Below are 24,893 nucleotides of genomic sequence, written 5' to 3'. Positions count from 1 at the left end.
TGGTACTTTATCTTTTCCTGAATAGATTAAATAGACCAATCTATTTAAATCTATTTAAATCTCTCAATGTTTTCAAGATTTTCATTCCCACCTGCTAGCTTGTCTCCAAGGCCTTTGCTATTTTGTCAATATGTGTTCTCAAATATGCACATGAAACATTGGTATATTTTTCTACAAATGTTCACATAAAAACTACCTATTGCCTACTTTCTCCTCCAAAGTGTCTTCCTGATTATACACTGAAATATCATCCACATTCATAACATGTTCATCTTTAGCTAGTTACCAACCATCAGCATCCAAGGCCATTATCACTACATTCTAATATACATATTTTGGAAGTAGTATACATGGTTCACATTTTTGACTTTTAAATATTTAACCTTGTATTTACACATATTAAAACAAGCATTCACATGACCTGACTTTATTTTAACTTAAGCAGTACTGAACTGACAATATTAATTTGAAAGATATATTTCCAAGATATGAAATGCCAATAGGCAATGAGAAAAATTATACCTATTTAAAATAGTACTTTGAGTGGACCATCACCATACCATTTATAACATACAATTATCAACCATCAACCATTTATAACATACAATTTCAAATCAATGTTGAACTATTCATATATATTAAGGAATTTGTATTTTTAAGTTTGATACATTATTCTTATAATATTATTCTTATTATATTATAATAAAGCCAGTTGAATTAGCAGTGCTTTTGTCAAGTTTACAAAGTTCATGTACTTTCAAAGGTAGCACAGCAAAGCAAAGAGTCAGCACCTCCTATTTAAAGAAGCATGGTAGAAATTCCTGAAAATTCTGTCTGAAAGGTTCTAACTCACCTACCCGATATCAAGACTAACACTGCAGAGTTGTTGTACTAACCTCAGCCCAAGCCTTAAGGACAGCTAGTATTTCCATAGTTGAGGTGCTTTCATTATATTGTTCATTTTGTGCTTCTTTTCCAGCCTGCACTTTGAGCAAAGAGGACACAAGTAACTGGTGAACCCTTCGAAGGTCATTAAGATCACTTACTACACCACTTGCTATCCAGGCACTGCAAACCTAGTGTTGTGAAACAGAAACAATGAGGAACAAGAGGAAAACACCACTGGGTACTCTTTTCTCCATCTGTAAAATTATGAGAGGCAGATTTAATTTCTACCAAGATACAGTTACTATCAGACAATAACAAATGTTGAATGACATCCCAGTTTAGTACACTCTAGTATTAAAAACCAAAACATTAGTGTGGTGTCACAAAAATACAGCCAAAATATCAACTGCAACAAAGTTTCTCAAGACTTTAAAGTGACAAAAATCTTTGAGTTGTCACAATACAGAGGTAAAATAGATGACATTATTTTTTGTGAATGGAAGATTTCAAGTTAGAGGGTTTATTTCCTTTTCCTTGTGTTGCATATCAAGCAAAAAAAAAAATTCAGAGGGTCTATTACCTAAGAGACTTCTCACTTTCAACACTTGCCTGACATGCTTTTGCTGTGACATCAGGAGGAGTTTCGGGAGCAAAGGCAGGCCTAAGTGCTGCTCCAACCTAAAGAGAAGTTATACAACATTTAATACATAGTGAACAATTGACTCAAGACTTAGTTTTCATAATCAGACTTTGTTACAGTTTTCCTTTATAAAGTTAAGTTCCTTTGTCATTTTTTCACAGACTGTTTCAGTGAGATTAAAGAGCAGAGAAACAATTTCAGTCATATTTTTCTTGTTTTGCCTACACTGAAGACATCTTTCTCTTTGAGGGTGTCTTCAGGGTTGACTATTTATTTTTTTGTGCAGTCTATAACAGAAACAGTAGTATCTTCCTTCCTGAATGCTTGACCTGATGAGGAGCCCACAAAAGAAAAAGCAATGTTCTGAACCACAAAAGACTTGCAAGACACCTAACTAGTGACATTTCCTTACTCAGAAAAAAATACAGATTCAAGAAAACAACCAACTGAAGCTGGTCAACTTTGGAAAGTGAAAAAAGGGGAGAGCACAAAACCCATTTACATAATAAATAATACACAAGCACAAAGTTACTGGGCTGCAGGGGTTTTACCTACTCTCACTCCAAAGTTTCCAAAGTTGAAAACCTTGTCACTAAAGGCTAATAAGATATTCCCCAGCTGCTGTAGCATGTATTTGAAAACTCATATTTAAGTTTAATGTACTACACTTTCATCCCAAAGAGCAAAAAATGCTTGCAAAGTAAGTGAAAAGGATTTGGTTTTAATGGTAATTAATGACAATTTCTTAAGACCCTTTAAAGCTGAGACTTCATTTATGGAACTTCCAAACAAGATATTAGGAAGTCATTACTTAAGTCCAGAAAATTTCTATCCATCTTTTTCTGGATTATTATGATATTTTTAAGGAAAAAAATCAGACAATGTAGACTGGACTTTTAACAGTTTCACATCTCTTAAACTTAAATGAAACAGCTAATGAGATCTGTGCATAGTATTAGTAGAAACACTTTAAAGGTACAAAAGATTAAAAGGAAAACTATTAGCTTTACTTCTGACCTGCTTGATGGTTTTGGACAGCAAGGACAGATGGTCTACTTTTCCCCCTTGATAATCTTTAGACTAGACCAAGGCAGTTCCTTCCCACAAAGGCGTGCCAAAAATAAAGAATTATAATGGCAAAAACAAGATCAAGGTAGGTCAGGATGTCTTCAGTGTCTCTCCAATTCTATGAGAGAAAGTGATCTGACCTATTCAGTGCCTGCTAGAAACTGAAGCTATATGAGGCTTAACACAGTGTCTGTCATATTTAACACAAGTGTGCTATGCAATGCTAAATGACGAGGACATTTTTTCTCTAAATCTAAACCAAGACTTAAGTGAAATGGATCTTATGAGTACAGTCCACACTTCTCTAGCTTTTTTGTTGTCCAAGATCTCTAAATGTGATGGCTGCTGGGCAAAAGCTACTTATTTCTAAGCAGAGTTTAAAATTATAGCTACTTCTAATACTTCTTGCAATGTTTTTACACTCTGAAACCAATGCTTTCCAAACAAACTCCACCAATGGTCTGTTTTGGTTTTGTTGTATTCAAGAGGGAAAAATGCTGAAACTTCAAAAACTTTGGAGCTAAAAAACTATATGCCAACTGAAAAGATGATTTCAAAGGAAGTATGAACAAATTAACAATACTTCTGTAACAAAGTAACTGAAATCCAGCTCTGTACCCAAACACTGCAAATGCAAATTTCTTTTAGTAGTTGACTGTAACTCTAAACTTTTCTAAGTTATTGTCAATGGTGCTTACATTGGCTTGATATTGCTCCAGGATTACATGACCTGGAAACTCTGGTTCTGGAACAGCTGCAAACTTCCGAACAATAATTTGCAACATATGAAGCCCAGAAAGACGAAGTTGATCACTGTGATCTGTAGCAGCCATAAAAGCCATACGGACCAAGTCAGCTAAATGCAATACCAAAAAGTCATCTGAAAACAGAAATTAAAAAAAAGAAAATAGTTTTATGAAATTTAAATTCAGACATAATGTGTTTTATAAGACTGTTACAAACGTTTTCAAAATGCATATTTTACATTTTACCTTAATATGTATCAAGGATTCACTTCAGGCAGCTTACACAGAGATCAATTTTACTTGATGACCTTATGTTAACTGATCTAGTCTGCTTTCCATTTAAATGTAAAGTACTTAGAAGAAAATATAAATATCTTAATGTATGAGACCTAAAAAAGTGTTGAGGAAAACACCTCCAGATAAACACAGAGAGGTACCAAAAAATGTCACTGTATTTCTACTGCTGATTATGCAAATTATGGAAAGAAAAAAAGTGGCTTTTTTTTAAGTCATACTCCAAGACACCAAACTGTGATATTGTAGGCTGGTGCCAGCTATCACTTGTGATTGCCAGTGCTTATACAGAAACAAAGCCTTCCTACGCATACACCATGGTACTATAACCAGGAAACTAAGTGTAAATTCTGCAGTAAGATGGCATTCTTTTAGCAAATAAAAATTTCTCAACAGCTTAAAGAATACAGGCTTCCAATGAGAGTAATTAGAGGCTTTATTGATTACAAACAACCAATTTATGATGAATTCATTAAGGTGCAAAGAGCTAATACTTATTTTAAGCAAACTTTGCATTCTATGAAATTCTTTCAATGCTTAACACATACCTCTTGAATCACGTTGTTTCCTTTCCTGAGCCAAAGTTATATTAAAATGTGCAATGCCTGCATTTTCACACTGGCTTATAATTTTACAAACACACTCTGCAGCAAAAACTCTGGTGGACCATCGTGGATTTCGGAAAGGATGGAACCTATCATCACTGTCAGACGTTAATACAGATACATCATCCCCTTTGGCAGTTTCCTCTTCTTGAGTGGTATCTATTGATGCTACTGTATTGAAATCTGTATTTAGGACACAGAAGGGAAAAAAACCAAACTTAATATTCTTTCTTACTATAACTGAAACCTAAAGAAAGAAATCTCTTTGAAGTCTATCTCTAACCTCAAATTCCTGGTGACTCCCTTCAATATTGCTATCTTAAAGTAAATGCTATAATTCAAATATAATGAAACTGTCAACGTTTGGTTGATATTACTTGCTGGAAGACAAGATCGATACCACAAAAGTAAATTAAGAACTGCAGTGAAAGAAGCAAAAGGAAAAAAGCCCTTTTAAAATAAGTGTGATAAGCTAGTATTGTCCCAAATAAAAAAATCTAAATGCAAGAAGTTTTCCTCCTGCACTGCAGGTTAAAAGAATTTTCTTCACCCCTGTCAATATTCATGACAGTAATTGACTTTGTGTGCTCAAGAGTTCCACTATGATATAATAGGCCTGCATCAGTTCTATCACTAATAGAAGAACTGGTCAGAATACTTTTCTTGCAGGTAATTGCACAGGACTCGCAAGCTCAAACCTATTCTGGATTTCCATTTTTGCTATGGAAATGAATTAAGATCAATAATTAAATCAACATGCAACACATCCTAAGATGCCTACAAGAACTTGTTCAATAGGGAGAGGGCAATCAGAAGAGAGAAAGGCATATTCCTCTGAAGGAACTAAATTAAAGGATCCAATCTTGCAATATGAGTAACGATTATACATTTCAGAAATGGCAAACATTCAAGAAACTTTAATGTTTTCCCTCAGTGATGCAGTGTACTGCTGCAGGCCTTATTTTAATTGTGTTCTCAACTACAGTGTATTAAGACTTACCAGCAGAGGCAGCAAGAACATCTTTACAAAGCTTCAGCCAAAAGGAGAGCTTCTCAACTGCCATTGAAGTGAGCATATGAGTCAGAGTCTCTCTGATATCTTGGCACAATCTTGGATCCAATTCTTTGTCCAGCAAGCCCAGCAATGCCCCCTCCAGGCCTATTTCTCTGATGTTCACATCTGCTAAGAACAAAGTCTGTGAGCTGAGTACTGTACATCACAAAACTGCGTTGATGACAACAGAAACGCCACTGAAGGTTGCATACAGGGTATCTTGTGAAAAAGTAATTACTAGCCCTGAAATATTTTTGAAACCATTTTATTTTTCACTTTAACACTGCAGCTAACCTATGAATACAAAACAAATGTTGAGCTTTTACAGAAACATAGTAACAACAAGAATAAAGTTGCCCCATCAAAAATAAGAATCCTATGCTGAATTTCACAGCATTACCATCACCACAGTATCTAGCTCCTGAAAAAAATTATTTCACTTATCTTACTTCATAAGGTAATTCTAAAACAATGTTTTAACTTGAAATGCAAGTTAAAACTATTCTCCAAAAAAAGCACAAAACCAAACACATGGAAATAATTTGTTAAATTAATATGACCAACTTTTATTTGACCAATATTACAAATTTTAAATATCAGCAGTTTTTAAAAATGCCCATAGTCTATTTCTTCTGAAAACTTCTAAATGAGCTTGAATTGAAAGCTGAAGTGAAATAAATTTTTAACACCACTCACTCACAAAAAGGCACATGAGGATGAACTGGTGATCACTCTCAGTCCTTTTAGCAAAAAGTTACTACCATCTAGCTACAGGCTAGATGGGCTTAGATTTCCCTGGAACTCCCCTTGCATTTCCTCATTTATCATAATTTGGTACTATACAGACAACTGAGGCAGAAAATTTTTGAGTTTAAGATTTCAAGAGTGTAGCAGAGTTTTAACACTCTTAGCAAAGTGTGTTTAAAATTCACTGTCAATATCCCAAGCTCTTTGATCTCAAAATTTCAATACATTACCTGGAGTAAAATCTTCTTTGCTCTCTTTCACTAGTGCAACAGCATATTCTGATACTTCAGCAGCTTCTCTTTGCACAAGCTGACGTAAGCAAGCTACCACTGCACGTCTCAGTAATAAGTATGAGCTACAGAGATTCATCTGAAACATGCAAGAAGATACAGTAAGATGGCTAACAAACCTCTGTGGCAATACCTCAGTAAGGCTGGTATTTTCTGAACACTTGCAGCTATGGCAGATCTGTTAAGTCAGTAAACATGTAATTGATGCTCTTTTTGCTCAGCTTTTTTTTTTTTTTTAACCCCCAAATGAAAAGTTTTGCCAGTCCTGTAATCAATTTTACAAAACATATCAGTACTTTTAGCATTTTCTCTCCAAAGGCAACTTACAATATTGGTTTGGTGCTGAATCTACCTCTCTACCAATATTGTACAAAAACTGCCATTAACTTCAATGCCGGGTGAATCATGGTAACTAACTCTTTGACTACTGGGTATATGCATACGATGGGCTTGAAATTCAGAACAAGTCATCATCAGATGTAATCAGAGAAATGTCAGTGAAACCAAAGGTGAGAGAGTCAATCAGGCCTTAGTAAAATAGAACTCCATGCACAAAAGGAAGTTCATAAAGGGGAAGAGAACACTGCTGCAGTTTCATTGGGAAAAAAAAAAGTCATATACTCAGTATACATTAAATTATGTTTTAGAGAAGTTGAGAGAAAGGGTGAGAATTACTGGTGAATGTATGACACTGAGACAGGTCAGCTCTCCTGAGCAGTCTCTAGCAAAAAAGTTCATAGCACCATCATATTTTAACACCAACAGGCCAGTGTGTGGGTTATTTTACTGGTAAATGCATGATAATAGAGTCACTATTACTGGAACAAGGAAAAACACTTAAAAAAACCCAAGTCATAGCATCAAGGGTTTTTTGTGGAGTGGAGGTTTCTGATTTTTATTTGCTTCTTTCAATTTTAAGACAATCCTGAAGGGAATCCTAAAGATATGATAAACTAGCTGTGTGGTCAGGCAAGATAGCTGCACCAATATTTATGCATCTTCTTCTAAATTAAGCTGAAGTTATCATAAAAAAAATTGTTCTCTACAACTAAGCAGTTGTGCACCCTTAGCTGTTATCATCCTTAAAATAGATAGAGCTGAGTGTCTGCTGCAGGAAAACCTTGCATTAGGCTGTGCTCCTCATTTGTCAGCAACAGGCCAATATATGTTAGTCAAAATGACTAATATATATTAGTTAACATATGCTTAAAAAAAGCAACCTAAGGACAAAAAGAATAAGCAATACAGAATTTTAGCTTTGTTAGATTAACAAAACTAAGCTTTATCCTCAGAATTTCTATGCATGCATATGAATCTACAACAGTCAGAATTACATAATTATACACAAAAAGATATGCTCTCTGCATAATTCTTGTACGAGGAAAGGAACCTGACTCAATAGGTATGTCTGCAAGGCACTTTAACTGCAACTTCAGAAACAAGTGAGACTTTTAATGCAACATTTATGCAAGCAGGCTACACATTCTATTTCAAGTTGGACATGCATAAATTCCATGCTCACTTTTAACATGGAAAAAACAGAGGGCCCAATTGATGCTACCAAAATAATACAAGATGCACATTTTTCATCTCTCTCATTCTCCCACATTCTAAGCAGGAGATAGGACTAAATGACAGAAACAAAATGCAAGCATCACATTAAAACTTAAGTGTACAAACAGTTCCATTTCTATACTTAACACATTAAAAACAAAATTATCCCTCACTAAGCACATAAATGAAATGTATTCCTGCCATCTGCAGAAAGTTAGGAAGGCTCTGGTTAGGATGACAATAAAATATCACTTGACATGCTAAAAGAAATTACATTAAAATGGTTAAAAAGAAAGATAAAAGATGAAATAAAAACACCACTGCAAACTGCAAAGTTTTAGGATTAACAAGGCACAGGGACCTACCAACACAGAATTATCCAACAAGATTTCCTGCACAAAAACAAATGACAACCAGTCATGACAAAACCAAAATAGATATCACAGTGATATCAACCACACATGGAGACTATAACATGAAAGCTCAGCATGTAATAAAATTCAGAATCTTATCTCAAACATACCAAAAGCCTAATTTGCTTCGTTAATTTCTCTTATTTTTCATGTTGAACACACTTAAATTCCAATCCAACTGCCACTAAAATTAATACTTAAACAGTACCAAGACAACACCACAGCATAGTTATTAACATTATTGTGTTTCAATTTTGATCCTATTGTGATATCTTAGAGCTCAAAACTGGCATTCACTGTGTTGAGGAATATTACACCATAAGCTCTTTAGAAGTCTGTGCTCACCTAATTTAGTTTTAGAGCTAATTTTAGACATGATTAAAAGCATATTCTGCTGTATTCTGTACAGACTACATCTGTAAACCTGTATTCTGCTGGAGCCAAGAATCCAAATAGCAGGACAAGTATGCATTATTGTTAGAAGCCCCATGAAAGATCCAACTGACAAGCAGGGAACAGTCTCAGAAGCTGAAGGGAAGATGGATATTGACAAGCACATGTACACAATATAAACAAAAACAAACAAACAAACAAAAAAACCCCACAAAACATGAACCAGTGAGGCAGTGTGTCCATTGCCTAAGTCATGTTTTACTAGTGCTAGCACAGTTATGACGTGAACTGTTTAAATACACTAGAGACCTGGGCCATCTCATGCTGTAGGGGCCTGGAAGACAGGTGGAGGAGGCAGCTTGCTGCTGCCTGCACAAGAAATTGTGTTAGCATGCCTAATGACAGAAAAAAGAAATTAAGACAGAGGAGAGGGAGGACAGGGAGGGTTATGTGAGAGTGGAGGGATGTAAAAGACAAAGTGAACAGGAAGTGGGGGGGATGGCAGGAGAATGAGGACTATAAAAAGGCAAGTTCAAAAGCACAGACATTTAACAGAATCCTTGGGCAAAGAGGGTGGAAAGGGGCGTTAGTTCAAATGCTACTAAAAAAAGTTAAAAAAAAAAAATTTGCATATTAGTTTTCAAGATTTTATAAGTGAAGATTCATGTTTCTGTGGATAGAAGGGAAAAGATCACTCATCTGACTGCAGATTCTTTGCCTCTCCTTTTTCTTTTCCCCTAAATAAAGAATGGAATGGTGAGTATCCACATGGTCTAGGGTCTAGCTTTTGCATGCTACTTCTCCTTAAGACTTCAAAATGCAATGCAAAGGAGGACTGTCACACCTTGTTCTCCAAATTGCAGACATTTAAACTCATGAAGAATAACTAGATCAGTGTCACCTTGCAAGTAAACAGCACAGTGAAGTGCAGATTTCAGATCCAATAACTTTTTCTGCTTCCCTAACGAGATGGCGATTTAGTGGGTGGAAAGTGCACGAATAGATATTGAGTTTTACAAATGCAGAATTCTTCTTGTGCAATTATCTTCTCACAGACCTGCAAAGCACACACTCAAAAAAACTTGTTTATGACACTCTTCAGAGACATACTGACATTACTGAATTGTCAGTGCCAGCAACACTGGCCTTAGTTGTACAAGTTCATGAAGAAAAGGTCACCCATGTGAGGCCACTGATTTTGGTAGACTCCTTTCCCAGGAAGCCTACAGTAATTTCTGGGATAGAGGGGAACACACTCAGATGCATGAACACACACACTCAAGCCATGACCACTGCTTCTTAATTGACTAATTTAGTATTATGAAGTTCATAAACTGCTATATGATGTACTTTGAGACAACTTGTAAGAACAATAAAAATCAGTAATAGTATATAGATAAGACAACTTTGTCATGATATCCTTTGTATTAGTAGGTATTTGATATTAATAGAGAGATTGAAGCAGACTGTACATGGACTTACAAATGCTCCCAAAAGCTACCACACCCTCCAAGCAATAGACTGACTGACATGGTTTGTTGTGATTTTATCCATGTAAGAAAAACTATATTTTACCCAACAAACAGAAAATAATTGTTAGTGTATCTTAAAGCAACACTTCAGATGAGCTCCAGCTCTTCTGCAACTAGCATATTCATGTGTATCACAGTGTGGGGCAGAAAAACCTCCTTCAGTTTTTCCCAGCTCCCACAATCATGTTTCTAGTCAAACTAAATACAGAAAATGTAAGGAATTGAAACCTATATGTTTAGAATAAACATAAAAATCTAAATATATATGTCTAGTATTGATACACAAGTGTTACCCAATGGAAGATGTGAATAAGAACTGTGTTGAAATAGATGAGATTAAAACAAAAACTACATTAAAACAAAAACCACACTTCACTGTCTGTGGACTTTTGTTTCTCTCTGATTGACAGTGAGAGAAAATGGTATTAAAACAAAACAAAAACCTCAAAAACCTCCAACCAACCCCCTCGTCCCCCAGCTAGCCCCCCAAATCCACCAAGGCTAATAGCTACCAGAAAATTTTTTTTTTCTTTAATAAAACTAAATACTTCAGAAGACCAGCTACTCAAAGATAGAGAGATACTGGGTGAAAACAAAACGAACCCCACCCAACAAATAAACTGCAATAAACCTCTTGTCAAATAGGGCTGAAAAAGTTTTGTTTATTTCTTCCAAAGACCTGATTTGACTATAACTTCTGTGTTAGAAATTTTTATACTGACTGCTACAGAAATTACAAAACAAAGAAATCTACAATTTTTCAGCATCATGAAAAAACAAAATGAAACAACACAATTCCCAGTAATTAGTACACACAATTTTTAAAATCAATCCTTTAAGCAAGGCATAAAAAGCAGCAAAGGGAAAAATCTGGCCAACATCAACCAGCTGGTACAAATCCAGCAAAAAGTTGTAATGAATGGTATATCCTGCCAGACAACTAGCCTTACTAAGAACAGCAGAATGTACTTGCAAGCAGTTCAGAAGGCCAAGATTTCTATAGAATGTGCTCATCTTGTAAAGGAGAAAAAGAAACTGAGGGAAAAAGTGAAGATATATAGAATACTTGCCTGTAGGAGAACATGAAACACCTCACACCTACACAATGATCAGTTTCTCTGCTTAAATAAACATCTACATTTTTTAAATGCTTGTGAAAAATATGAACAAATTTTAAAATACATAGATATAAACTAATAAAAACATACTCACACAGAGGCAGCTTACAAGGTTAGACAAGTTGACGTGTCGAGGAGCAAACATGTGAAGCTGCTGAAGGCAAGAGATGGCTTGAGCTTGAACAAGGCAGTCAGGATTATCCTGCATCACTGCACAGCCCAAAAGGCAAGAAGTTCTTAAGGCTGACACTGCTGTACTGCTGCCTATATTGAGAATAAAGAAGGTTATTTTTTGTTTGTTTTTAAAACATATATTTCTTTTTAATAAACACGATAACCTGTCTTCTTCCCAAGCCAGCCATAATGTTATCATCTTCCTAAACAATGATCCTTGTATCTGTGCTATACTTTGATATCCATGAGTAGTGATCACATTGCTCTCCAATGATTTAGATGCCAATTTTAAATGTCTCCATCCTAACTAACTCCTAACTCTTGAAATACAAGCACCTTCTGTTCTCATGCTAGAATTATAAGATGTAAGAATGTAAGAAATATAAAATGTAAAATTCATGTAAGAAATTTCAGCCCAAGGCAAGGCTCGGAGGACCAGCTCAAACAAAGGAAATGATGTCAAGGGACACTATTTTTGGAAAACTAGCAGTCATGTCATTTGATTACACAAAGACATGGCCTATGAAATACTGTCTTACAGCTACACTAGAATCTAAGAAACTTAGATTTGCTTATTTGTTACATTTGCAATCACACACATTCAGTGTTTAGCAGTTTGGTTGCTACAGCAAACAAAGCTGACACATTTATATGTTCTATACCTTGCAGCTCAGGGCCCAGAGTGGTAATAAGTGTATTCAAACAGCGACCAAGGCTTTGATGAACTTCAGCGTAAGCTGGAGGCACACTCAGCAACAACATGAGAACAAGAGATAAGGTAGGTTCCACATGCACATGATACAAGGGCCCAGCCAGATCTACTACTAGTGACAGAGAGTGTAGTGCCCATGCCTGCAAAATAAGAGAAGCAGTAATGTAATCTCTATATGATACACAGAAGACCTTTCAAAAATTTGATAGTTAAAAGTGAAATTCATCAATGAAACATAATAGAAGTTGCACTTTTAGGCTCAAAAGGAACAAATAGAGAGGTTATACAGAGAAACTATCAATCTGATGTTGCATAAGCCATTTTCAATATCTTACAAGGAACTGTATGTTGAGCAATGAAACAACCATTTAAAATTTTTCATTGTTGATAAACAAAAAAAATTGAATGTAAGAGCAAATTAGTTTGACAGTGATTATTATTCCTTTATTATATTCTATTATTTTGAAAATCTCTTGCAGTTCCTTGTGCAAGAACAAAATTGTGAAAAAATACTAGTTTCTGAAATAACCAATTATTGTAGTTACAGTTACTTTGCACCAACAGCCACATCTGCTTCATTTCAACAGTTTCTCTTTGTGCAAAGATACTGCGGGAAAGCTTTAAAAATTCTTTAACTGATATTTGCACAAATACATAGACTCAATGTCTCTTAAAACTATTCTGATAGGTAACAGTTTTAGCCACAGAGAAATAACATTAATTAGACTTCAAAATTTCTTGTCTTACTCGATGCATATCCACCAAGTTGTACAGCATTCAGGCTACAAATCCCTTTAATTTACTATATGACCCTTCAACAAAATATGCTGCGAGATTAACACTGTAAAAGAGACAAAAACTGACACAAACAAAAGAAGTCCCCTCAGAAAACCCTAGGTACTATGTAGTCAAAATCAAGATATAGATGAATGTGAAACATCAGATAAACTAAAACATCAGATACTGTTTTTGAAGTGAGCCTTATCAGTCTCACAGATAATTAAACAGGAACCCCCCATGTCTCATCACAGTTCTTGCTATGGAAGTTGTTGAAGGTGGATTTTGAGCAGGAGCAGTCGTCTACACTGCCTTTGCTGCTCTGGCCATTACCTGTGAGCTATGCCTACAAGATTGTGAAGTGTCTTATCCTTACAAGAAACCTTAAACTCCAGAATATGATTCAGTTAATTTATAACATAACATTTTTATGTAAGTAACAAGTACCTGTACATCAGGAGAAGTAGTGTCCTGAGACAGAGTATAAAGGATTCCAACACATGCATTCAGGTGCTGAGTAGAACTTATTCCTCCTAGGTACCTGTACAGACATCCCAGAGCCAAAGAATGACCTGTTCTTGATACCACATCCCTAGCAGATTTTAGCCTATTAATTGAAAGAAAGCTGTTAGTTTAATCACTAAGATTCTTACTATGTACTAAGCACATCTACAAATGAAATTTCTGGTACATAATCAGCAAAAAAATGTATTAGACATTATTATATTCCCAAAATTCTAAGTTCATACATTGTCTCGTATCTGAAGAAAGCACCAAAAATATTTTAGATACAGTTAAATGATGTTTCTAGACAGCAGCCAATTTAATTAATTTGAAAGTCTACATGCTTGCTTAGTTAGTCTTACACTAAGAAATACATGCAGAACTCAGGCAGTGCTTTTTCCTGTTAATTTCTGAAGTGACATCAAATTCATGAAGGAAACCAGCTTTTGAAAATTATCATAATAGGTGTCAGGTAGATTTCTCAAACATTTTTATAACCTTAAGCAGTATCTTTTCATGCTTATTGCAAACTTACTTGTCGAAACTGACTTGCGCTAATCCAGCAGTGAAGGCACTGTCAGAAACCACCTGTGCCAACCTGGCCAAACACTCTGCAGCAGCACATCTTAGAAGTGGATTATTGCTTTCCAAGGCACCCATTACCAACATCAGGGCAGATCTTCTAACTTCTTCTGAACCTAAACTTCCCTTGCAGTTAGCCAAGTGCTAAAAATAGACATTAAATATGTTAGACAGTAATCAGAGTGTGCTGTTCTGTCAGTCTTGAAAAAAACACAAGAGCTGCAGAAGGATTTTGATTTTCTTCCCCTTTGTCTGAGGAATTAATCTCTTTCAGTTTGCTGTTATGAGAGTTAAACGTCTAACGCTACATTACTGTACATCACAGCACAACATTATCAATGTTATGATTTTAGGAAATACTGGATAGATTGCAGTAGAACCAGATAAACCAACATATTAGCATAAAATTCAGGAAATAATACCAAGAAGAAAACAAAACAAAACAAAAAAAAATCTCAGTCACAAACATTTGCCTAAGAAGACAAGAATAAAAACTGCACATGAACAGAGGAAAATACAAATAAAGCATTAGGGGAAAATGAACAAATAGCAGATAATTATGAGATTATTTTATTTTACCAATTGTTACATTTTTATTTACCCTGGAAGGAATACAAAAGGCAGTGGAAAAGACAGAAATGATACAAAGAGAATTTTTCCATATCACTCTTATTTAAACGACACTAGTACGGATGCTAATACACTAGAGTGTACTAGAACAGGTTTCCCTAAAACTAATATTAAAAAAGGGGAAAAATTAAACAGTGATTCATTTGCTCTCAAGAAAGCTACGACATCACAAAACAATGTATTACTATAGAAAATAGGACTGATCACCTTGATTGTTAATCAAAACACTTCTGTGTACTGTGCTGGTTTGGACTGGGGTAGAGTTAATTTTCTTCACAGTAGCAAGTATGGTGCCATGTTTTGGATTTGTGCTCAACACAGGGTTGATAATACTGAGATGTTCTGTTATTGCTGAGCAATGCTTACACAGAGCCAAGGCCTTTTCTGGTTCTTGTGCCACCACACCAGTGAGCAGAGTGGGGGTGCACAAGGAACTGGGAGGAAATACAGCTGGGATAGCTGGCCACAATGGATTAGAGGGAGATTCCACACCATATGGCAGTCAAGAGAGAGTTGTTTAGCATAAATAAGTTTCAGGTAGAATGAGTTACATGGAGGTAAAATATTCAGTGATTGAGGATACTGTTTGCCCAGCTTTACAGGCTCAGCATGAGTAGCTGGTTTAGGTAAAGCCTTAGGCCGATAGCTCTGAACTTACATCTAGAGATGTTTTTGTCTGGAATGGAGTTCATTTTCTGAGTAATTTTCCTAGCAGCTGGTACAATGCTGTGTTTTGCCTTTAGCACAAGAACACTGATAACACACTGATGTTTTGATTGGTGTTAGGTAATGGTTATCCTAAATCTAGGGCTTTTTTAGTTTTCCATGCTCTGCCAGAGAGCAGATGCATCAGAAATGGAAATCAGAAGATCAGGAGAGCAGAAGCTGCAATTCCTCAAGAACTACCTGCACAGACAGAGGGAAAGAACCCAATAACATATTAGAAGACCCCTTACCAAAAATCACCACTGGGCCCAGTGACACGTGCAAGGCATGTAAAGAGCATATGGAGGGTAGATGCACAAATCATAAGGGTGTAATTGCCTAGGGATTTTTTGTCGTGAGTACCTCTCCAGAGGCACCCAGCTTGAGATGACCTGCTGCTGTATAACTCTATTAAATAACTTAGTTTTATAGATTTGATGTGTGACACCCTGTTACAGGAAATCCAGAGTCAAGCTGGAAGAAGGAGGAAGAACACCAGAGAGTGAGTGTATGTGACAATGAAGAGACAAAGGGGACACCTGTCTGCTCTCTGGGGCTGCTGGCTGCAAAGAAGCTCCTGTCCCAGCAGTTCAAGTCTTGGGTGGTCTCTGTGTGACTCCTCAAACAGTGTGAGAATGCTCCAGCAGCAGCTCTTCCTTTAACATGGAATCATGATCAGCATATAAAGCTGGGAGGAGGCAAGGAATGTTTGGGGTGATGTTTTTTTGACTTCCGAAGTGACTGTTAGGCATGATAGAGCCCTGCTTTCCTGGAAACAGCTGAACACCTGCCAGCTAATGGGAAGTAGGAAATTAATTCCTTGTTTAGACTTGCTTTCCCTATTAAACTGTCTCTATCTCAACACAGGAATTTTCTCGCTTTTACTCTTGCAATTCTATCCCACATCCCGCTGCGGGGGGAGCAAGCGAGCGGCTGCATGGCTGGGTTTAAACAACAGCAATTGATCTATTTGAACAAAGAGATGCTAAGATTTAGTTACAGAAAGAGAAAGAAAAACAAAGGGGAGAGAGAGAGAGTGAGCAGATTTACCTTTAAGGAAGTAGAAAAGGCTGACAAAACATGTAGTTGCACTATTTGTTGTCGAGATCCTTTTGTTTGCTTTATGGAATTCAACAACTGTTCTAACACCTGGAGCCTTAAACAAAAACAGAAAAGAAACCACATAATTGAAAATTAATTAAATGAATCAAGCTTCTTTATTTTATTTTAAAACCCTGTAACAAAATCTATCTATAAAACCAGAAGTGGAATAAATCAAGCTTGAGCATTTTCCTTCATATGACATCCCTTGTCTACTACCAAAAAAAATTGGTATTCCATATTAAAATATGAACTTTCATATATGAACTTGAACTTTTTACATTTGTCTCCTTAAATGTATTCACAGATAATCACATATATCTAAGTAACATTGAACAGACATTATTAAAAGGAACTATATATGGGAATAATGCATTTTGACTTACAATTGAGAAAGGAGGAGGCAAAGGAAAAAGAAATGAAAATGTATTTATCTGTAGCAATTAATTCATGTCTTGAGAAACAAGTGAAGAAAACCAACCAGCAAGCTGGTGACAGGGCAAAAAAAAAAAACAAAGAAAAAAATCCTCAATAAAAGCAGTCAGTGAAGACAGAATAAAGAAGTAAAGACAGGTCAGAAGAACAAATAAATCATTTGGCAATTTTATTGGCAGGTATTCTCATATACAAACAGCTGCCTGGAACCTACACTAAACCCCAAGCATTCGAGGTTGTGAAGACATCAAGACTCAGGACTCATTAAGACTAAAAATTCATCCCACACAGGAAACTATAAAACCATCACCAGCTATAATGATCATGATCTAACTATCGAGGTCTAACTACAGCAGGCTTTGAAAACATAAAGCTATTTAATTTTAAAAGAATTCATCTGCTCTAAAGCTGCATTCAAAAATATTACCACACAGAAGAAGCAAGCGCATGCAAAAATCTTCATGAATTTTATGCTTTAGCAATCAGTGTGCTTATAAATGTGAAACAAACCAAAATGCCATATATGCAGTGAGAAAATACATAAACAAAACCCAAGAGAAGTTCATCTCTTTCAAGCATTCTTGTACCTTGACAGAACTGTGCTAAGACATGCACTCGTTTCTCCCTATCCACTTTTTATAAAGAATGTATTATGTATTAAGCACCACAAAAATTGTGTAATATCTCTCAAAATAGCTTCCATTTTGATCTGGCTATCAAAACACCCCATTATTTTTCTGGGTCCACATATTTGCTATGACAATAGCATCTTTTTGGATGTGCCTTTTTGTTGTCAGTAACTTTAAAGAGAAAAGCCCAATAATTTGGTGGTCTGTTGCTATTCAGATAGTTTACAAACTCCACTTACGCAATTCAATATCTTTTCAGAACTGTTTTCTTCTGCATTCAGTATCAAACACTGTGACCATCTTACAACATCTCCTAAATTCCCTAGCAGTTACAGTTACTACTTTACCTGTGAGATTCTGTTATGTGGGAAAACATAACTCCAAAAAGTCGACTTGCTGCACTGGTAACAGATAATGCAGGAGGTAGTGGTTTAGGTACTAAATCCCCTTTTGCAAATTTCTCATAAATTGAGTAAGGGTCATATTCCAGGCTGCCACCAGCTATGCTGTTACCTAAAAGGAGCTGTAAAAAGGAGAAGAGCGATAGCCATATTTTTGGCAAAGTCTAAATAAGTACTGACCTAAATAACTACAACTGTATGAAAATACAATAATACCTTTATAATTGAACAAAAAGTACCTGTTCTTCAATAAATCGGTGGTCAGTCTCCTGCAGTAAGGGACCAAGTAAAAGGAGATCATTTTCATGACAAAGGGATGGAAGCAAGAATGCAGAGGCATCAATCTGGTTATCTGTGACAGTCAAGTCAGTCACTAACTCTTTTAGAACAGCACTGAAGTCTCCTTTAAATTAAAGAAAAAAATATTCAAAACTATTGGTTAGTTACTTGCCACAAGAAACTTTGGGAGCAATATATTTATACTGAAATAGTAACATCCATGTAACATTTCTCTTTAGTCTTCAAATAGTTAATTAGAGATTACTCTTTTCTAGAGGGGAAGACACAGAGCAATACCTGAAATAAGCAAGCTAAGCACCCACAGCAATCTAGAAGCAGAAAAACAGAGACCTTTTCCTTTACAGAAGGCATAATGCCATACAACTGATAAGCCAGCAAATTAGTTACATTTACAAATAAATTAGAGGGGAAATGGCAGTTATGAACACAGCCATATTTTCTTCTATTTCCTGAAAATGAATACTGTGGAATGTATTACATAATCACAAAGGAATATTTGAACTTGGTAAGCAGAAGTAATTTAAAACATCTATAGGTTTTATAAATAAGCAAAAGCTGATGAATGCAGTCCCCCATTTTAGGAGTTTGCATGCAAAAACCAAAGCAGGCTGTAGGTTTATTGTAGGCGTTATTGCAGGTTATGATAAATTTCACTGTAGTTAAAACTTCCATATATTGTTGCACATAATACTTCTGACAAGGTTGTACATAATACAAAAGCAACAACACTGGGCAATTTGAGTCAGACAATTTAAGTCATTAAAATAGTCTTTGTAGTGAGGAACATTTTCAGTGCTGAATCACATGTGATGAGAAAGGACTGGTTTGTAATTGTGTTGAAAAACATTGCAGAACTGATCTTAAAAAAAGTACTTGGTCTTTATACAAATATTATGTAAGCATATACCTCCAGAGCATTAAGATGGAAAAGTGAAGTCCCCATGAATTCAGAATTATCACCACTGAGAAGTGGGGAGGGGGGAGAGATGGGCGCTTAACACCACATATCCAATTCCTTGCAATCAATTTTGTTGTTAGTTGATCACACAATTACATGTTTGGACTGAAGTTGCTTATAATTTTTCAACACATGGAAGTTTCAAAAAGTGGGACAGAGAGTTTTCAGCACCTCATGAGCACAAGCAGAGTTATTAGCATACTTAGAACTGGTAGCTGCAACCAGCTACTTAACCCTCCCTGGAAAAAGAACCTATTCTGAGAAGCTGACTTTCTCTCCCCTACCCATCAGACCTATTAAGACAGAGCAGTGAATGCCTATATTCAATTTTATGGTTTAAACCGTGGAACATGACAAGCACAAAAAGCTGAAGAATGAAAAGAACCCTAATGAGTTGTCTGACAAAACATAATAATTTCAGACAACAGAAAACAACAAGAAATCTAATAGAATTCAAGCCACTGAAATTATTTTTGTGAAATTTTCAATTTGGACTATATAAAACTTTTTATATTAACTCACAAGAAATGAATGTTTAGCCTTGCAAACATGAGCACATTATAATCCAAAACTAATGACAGATGAAAATGATCACAAATTATTTGTCATCTTAGAACCAGCTCTCCTCAGCTTAACAAGTTCATACTTTGGATCAGATAAATTACAAGTCTTATCCATTCATACACAATGGAAGACAGCAACTGAAACATGTTAAATGTATTTCACCAATGTTCAAGTTTACCTAATATGTTCTTCTCATATCTGCCACTGCTGAAATAATGCAAAAAATAAATTATGATTCATGCACACTCATGGTAAAACTTTGTAAAATTCTGCTGTTTGAGTAGATATGATTTTTAATGATGACAGAAAGCAGTAAAAGAAACATCAAAGAGGCAGAAAGTGAGCAGGAAAGGACCAAGCAGAGCCTGAACAAATCATAGTATCTCAGGCCTCAGAAATCTAAAGCCAGGCATTGACAAAGAAGCTCGGGTGTATGAATAGTCTGTTTCCAGCTGTTTATTTTCCTGGCTATTTTGTTTTGTTCCTCTTGTACTACAGAAAACAAGTTTTGTACATTATTGACATATACTAAAGTCTTGAGTTACAACTCCTGATAAATGTTTCCATCACCAATTTTCTCAAAAAGAAACAACTTACAGATTTCTATCATCTGGCTACCTCGACTGAAGAAAACAAATGCAAAAGAAATAAAACCATGAACTGGTGAAAGCTTCTCAATCACTGTGTCACTCTGAGCATGTAAAATGAGCCCTGCTGTGCAACACAAGAGTACTCCTGATATTGTTCCTATTTATAATGACTAAATGTAGACATTGAAAAAACCATCATGAGTTCCATAGTGATATTGTTTGGAGAAACAATTTATTTTTAAAATTCCCAGTATTTGTAAACACATACAGTTTCTACATGAAGCTATCATACTGGAAATAAAATAGAAAGAATGGTATTTTTTTTCAAATTTTACCTTAGAAACTTTTCACGGCATTTTAAAATGATGCATACCTGTATGTTAAGATATATAAAAGTAAGTTCTGATAATGTATGCATTTCCATTCCTTCCCTACTCTCATACTGCTGTATTACACCTGAGTGGACACCTCTGAGTCTACACATGTCAAATTACTGTTTTGATTCTAAGGATATTTTCAAAGATTTCAGCAGGGTGCCTACTTATTTATAACAAACTTCTCAAGCTTTTTCTTTATTTATTGTAGTAGAATGCAGCATCCTCAGCTAGGCTGCTCTCTCACAAGAAGTACATTTTGCAGGTCACACTGTAAAACACTGTGTATTTTCAATGAAGTTAGAACATACACAAAAATCCCAAACACACCAAGAAACTGCCAAACCCAGCCATACTCAAGTATTTGTATTCTGTAACATGCCGCTCCTGTAATAGAAGAATGAAAGGAATAACTTGCTCTCAGGGGTGGAGGTGCAATTTTTCAGTCACAAATGAGTATGATACACTATGCTTCATTATATACATCTAACGTGACAACACCTTTAAGGCACAGGTCAGGGATTTGTCCCAATTCCCTTAGCGGTTACCACTAGATGGAGCAGATTATTTGAGTAAGGATTCCCTCCAAAATACAGAGGACACAGCTAATTCAGAGCATGGTTGCTCCATATTGTCTCTGTCCTGAAGAATATCCTGTGCTCCTCTTTACAGCTGACAAAAAACACTATGGCTCCTTACTGCAGTCCATAAACTACTGTACAACAAACGATTTAAAGACAACAAAGATATAGTTAATTGATCAGAGACCTAGATTCTTTTTGTTATGTTCTCCTATATAAATTAAGTCCATCCCCAGATTTGTACTGTATTTAAATTGTATTTGTATTTAAATACAAAACTTGTATCTGCACAGGATCAGATTAATATCTCTCTAATATACACTTCATTAAATCAATTAATTTGAATTCTTTCAATGGTCTACATCCAATTAGTTTAAGCTAAAGCTACACTTTTGGGAATTAGGATTTAATGGAAAAATACAACAGGCATAAAAGAAATTTTTCAACTAGTTTGAAATTGAAACATTGTCTAACTTCAAGTATCAACCAAAAATAGAGCAAAAGTATCTATTTGTAATAGAGGTCTGTTTTGGTATTAGAAGGGAAAAAAGATCATGAACACTAGCTTTTCAAAACCACAGTGACTTTGCTACAATTCATCAAACTTAAATAGAGAGAATAAAGTTTGTTTTTTAGAAAAGGCAGAACTAACTTTTGCTGGCTGAATACATGTTGGACAAACACTTTAAAATGAGCCCATAGTATTCTTAATGGATTTCTCCTTGTGTGGAAATACGTACCTTCATAGGCCTTTGGGGGCAATACTGCTAGTAATTCATAAAGTTTCTGTCTGTAAACCGTTGACGGTGTTTTTAAGGAATTTCCATATGATTTGTGTATTGAAGAAAGCCTTAAAATATAAAAAGCACATAATAGATAGGAGGGATTTTAAGTTTTATGTAACACTCCAGTTTAATTTGTACCACACTACTGAATGCTTTTAAAATCTATACACATTAGAAGTACATTTTGATTTGCACAAAGAACAGTAAAAGGAAACCAATTTATTTCACATGTTCTGACAGAATTACTGTTGTCCACTTCCATTTATTTTCATTTAATACTAGAGAAATAAGCAAGATTTCTGTTTCCTTTGATTGTACCCATATTTAGCACAACAAACTTTTGTGGATATATTCCTGTAAGTTAGAGCTTACAACCCAAATGCATTAAATTGTTCCATACTCAAAAGGCAAAAGTTTAATAAAACCCTTTCCAGCTTAGATCTGAAATTAAATACAAAAAATATCCATGTCCAAAATATGTTTTTCAAAGCATATTCTTGTTTATTATTTAATAAAAATAATGGGATATAAATACAAATGTGTATGTTTTATTAAAAATCGGTATATAAAAACTAACTTAAAAACCCTTGCAAGAAAGTCTTCCTTAGATTTTTCTCAACATGGAATCATAAACACTAATTTTTGTCCCTTGGAAAAAAAGTTCTTTAGAAAGTGCACTAATCAAATACAGATTACTCAAGCTTTTCAAATAACAGTTTTATACACACACTTACTGTGTCAATAAATCAACAGCACTTGGGAGAGGAGGAAGAAGTCTCTGAACAACTTCATCCGTAAGAAGACCAGCACAGTGGGAAACGAAGCTTTTAATAGCTAGAAAAGGAATTGGATTTCAATTTACTTAGTGTGAGGTATGTTGAAGAAAAAAAAAATCACATTAGCAAAGTAATTACATTACTACATTACTAATAATGAACAAAAGTAGAAATGAAAAAAGTCAGATGCACTGTTTCAGTGTCTCAGCTTGGATATTCACATCCTGACTTTTAACTGCATATATAAATGCAATTATTTTTTGCATTTTGTTATGAACTAAATGATGTTATGTAAATCAATTTAATGGTAATTCCATCATAATAATAAAAAGAAAATAGGACAATGATCAAGTGACCTCCTGCTTACTTTACTAGTCTTCCATTAAAATTTAGTTCAATTACTGTACTCTAGGAACCAATTAATATGTATATAATTTACAGAAAACTAAGCATAATTTCCAAAAGCACCTAGAGAATATACCATACTAAATACCTATCTTCTAAAGAAAAAATGTTGAAAGATTAATTGTTCAGGTACTTCTAAAATGAAATTGCTATTGAATTCCACACTTTGTGATTTACCTTAATAGTGAGAGAGTAGGGTGCTTACTATACCACAGTTCACATTTCTGGAAGGCAAAGTACTCTTTAGTACTCCAGAATACAAGATTGAAACACTTAAGTATTTGAAGATCACTGGGGCAATTTCTGGAACCCCAAATTCACAGTATTTCATGATAGAAAATTGCAACCTACCAGAGAGCAGCCACATTCAAAGCACTCTTTCCTGGCTGAGAATTGCAACTACCTAATCGTAATTTTTACCCAAGTCCTTCTACTATCACAAACATGTTTGAATGACTCACCAATTCTATTTTCCTTGTAGTAAGTTACCTGGTAGAAAACAGAACCACCATTTTTCAAATATAACAGACTGTATAAACAACAGAACATATCCTGCTTTGGATCTTCAGACATTATTTTGATTTGTTTGCTAAACAAGGGAAGCAACCTTCCTGATTATCATTTATTGCTTGAAAATCAACTGATTAGAAGAAGGAGAGGAAAGACTCTCTTGGGTTTTTTTGTTTGGTTTCATTTTGTTTGTTTTGTTGGGGTTTGGTTTTTTTTTCACATAAAATAAAACATATACCTATGTAAATATTAATATACAAGCATGTATGTTACACAGCATGTATGTTATACAGGGAGTGAAAATAGCCTTTACCATCTAGTGAAAAAAAAAATCAATATGGAATGTTCTTTCAGAAATAAAATTAACTAAGAGCCCAATTATAAATATGCAGAGAAAGACAGTAAATCCTGCTTACCACAGAGGGCACCAGCACGACCTTCTAGCGTTACTTGCCAGGTAAATGCATCTCCTCGTGTCTTCTCTGTTTCCAGGTCTTTAGGAGATGATGGAAAGATGCACTTCCACAGTAACAAGATTCGTGGCAGATGATGTTGGACAACTGCAGGACCTGCAAATATTGGCAGTTGCCAGGCCAATGCAAGGATTAATAAAACTAAATTTTCTTTCCTTCTCTTTTTTATTGTGTTCACAAAATCTTTACAGGAGTGAACAAAACCATATGCTAATTTCCCAGCCTTCTCATATGTAATTTCTCCAATATCTACTCTTTTGGTACTTCATTTTCATATATAACTACATACCCATTGACACATTTACTAGTAGGTTACCAAACCAACTACAATGTCTGTTTGTTACAAAGTACAGACCCTGTGGATCACCAGCATAAGTGAGATGCAAAGATCAGTAGTAATGTTCAGAAAAGCAAACATTTGTTTTAGGTTAATTAAATATAACAACATAAAAAAAAAAAAAAAAAAAGGGAGTTGTTGGGCAGAAATAATACCTGAAAACATTAAAAATATGACCAAAGCCAATAAAATACATTCTTCATTAGTACTTTATTGATTGCAGTCAATAATCTGACCAGTAATACATC

The 24,893-nt window shown here is 35.1% G+C and overlaps 1 protein-coding gene across 1 annotated transcript in view; it reads right to left on the bottom strand.

Annotated features, from left to right (window-relative positions):
- The window catches only part of HEATR5A (HEAT repeat containing 5A), a 55,214-nt gene that overhangs the window by 13,383 nt on the left and 16,938 nt on the right, over window positions 1-24,893 (bottom strand). The window contains exons 12-27 of the mRNA XM_053944917.1: window positions 24,252-24,404; window positions 22,879-22,978; window positions 22,100-22,209; window positions 18,232-18,395; window positions 17,939-18,114; window positions 16,477-16,582; window positions 14,045-14,235; window positions 13,453-13,612; window positions 12,179-12,368; window positions 11,437-11,606; window positions 6,273-6,411; window positions 5,242-5,421; window positions 4,185-4,424; window positions 3,295-3,476; window positions 1,498-1,566; window positions 897-1,076 (exon numbers count right to left, since the gene is read on the bottom strand). Coding sequence (XP_053800892.1) covers window positions 897-1,076; window positions 1,498-1,566; window positions 3,295-3,476; window positions 4,185-4,424; window positions 5,242-5,421; window positions 6,273-6,411; window positions 11,437-11,606; window positions 12,179-12,368; window positions 13,453-13,612; window positions 14,045-14,235; window positions 16,477-16,582; window positions 17,939-18,114; window positions 18,232-18,395; window positions 22,100-22,209; window positions 22,879-22,978; window positions 24,252-24,404 — 2,510 coding nt within the window. The remainder of the gene's footprint in view (window positions 1-896; window positions 1,077-1,497; window positions 1,567-3,294; window positions 3,477-4,184; window positions 4,425-5,241; window positions 5,422-6,272; window positions 6,412-11,436; window positions 11,607-12,178; window positions 12,369-13,452; window positions 13,613-14,044; window positions 14,236-16,476; window positions 16,583-17,938; window positions 18,115-18,231; window positions 18,396-22,099; window positions 22,210-22,878; window positions 22,979-24,251; window positions 24,405-24,893) is intronic.

Source organism: Vidua chalybeata, chromosome 6, assembly GCF_026979565.1.
Source record: "Vidua chalybeata isolate OUT-0048 chromosome 6, bVidCha1 merged haplotype, whole genome shotgun sequence".
NCBI lineage: Eukaryota > Metazoa > Chordata > Aves > Passeriformes > Viduidae > Vidua > Vidua chalybeata.
The sequence above is the reverse complement of the archived record's forward strand: the minus strand, read 5'-3'. Positions and strand labels throughout refer to the sequence as shown.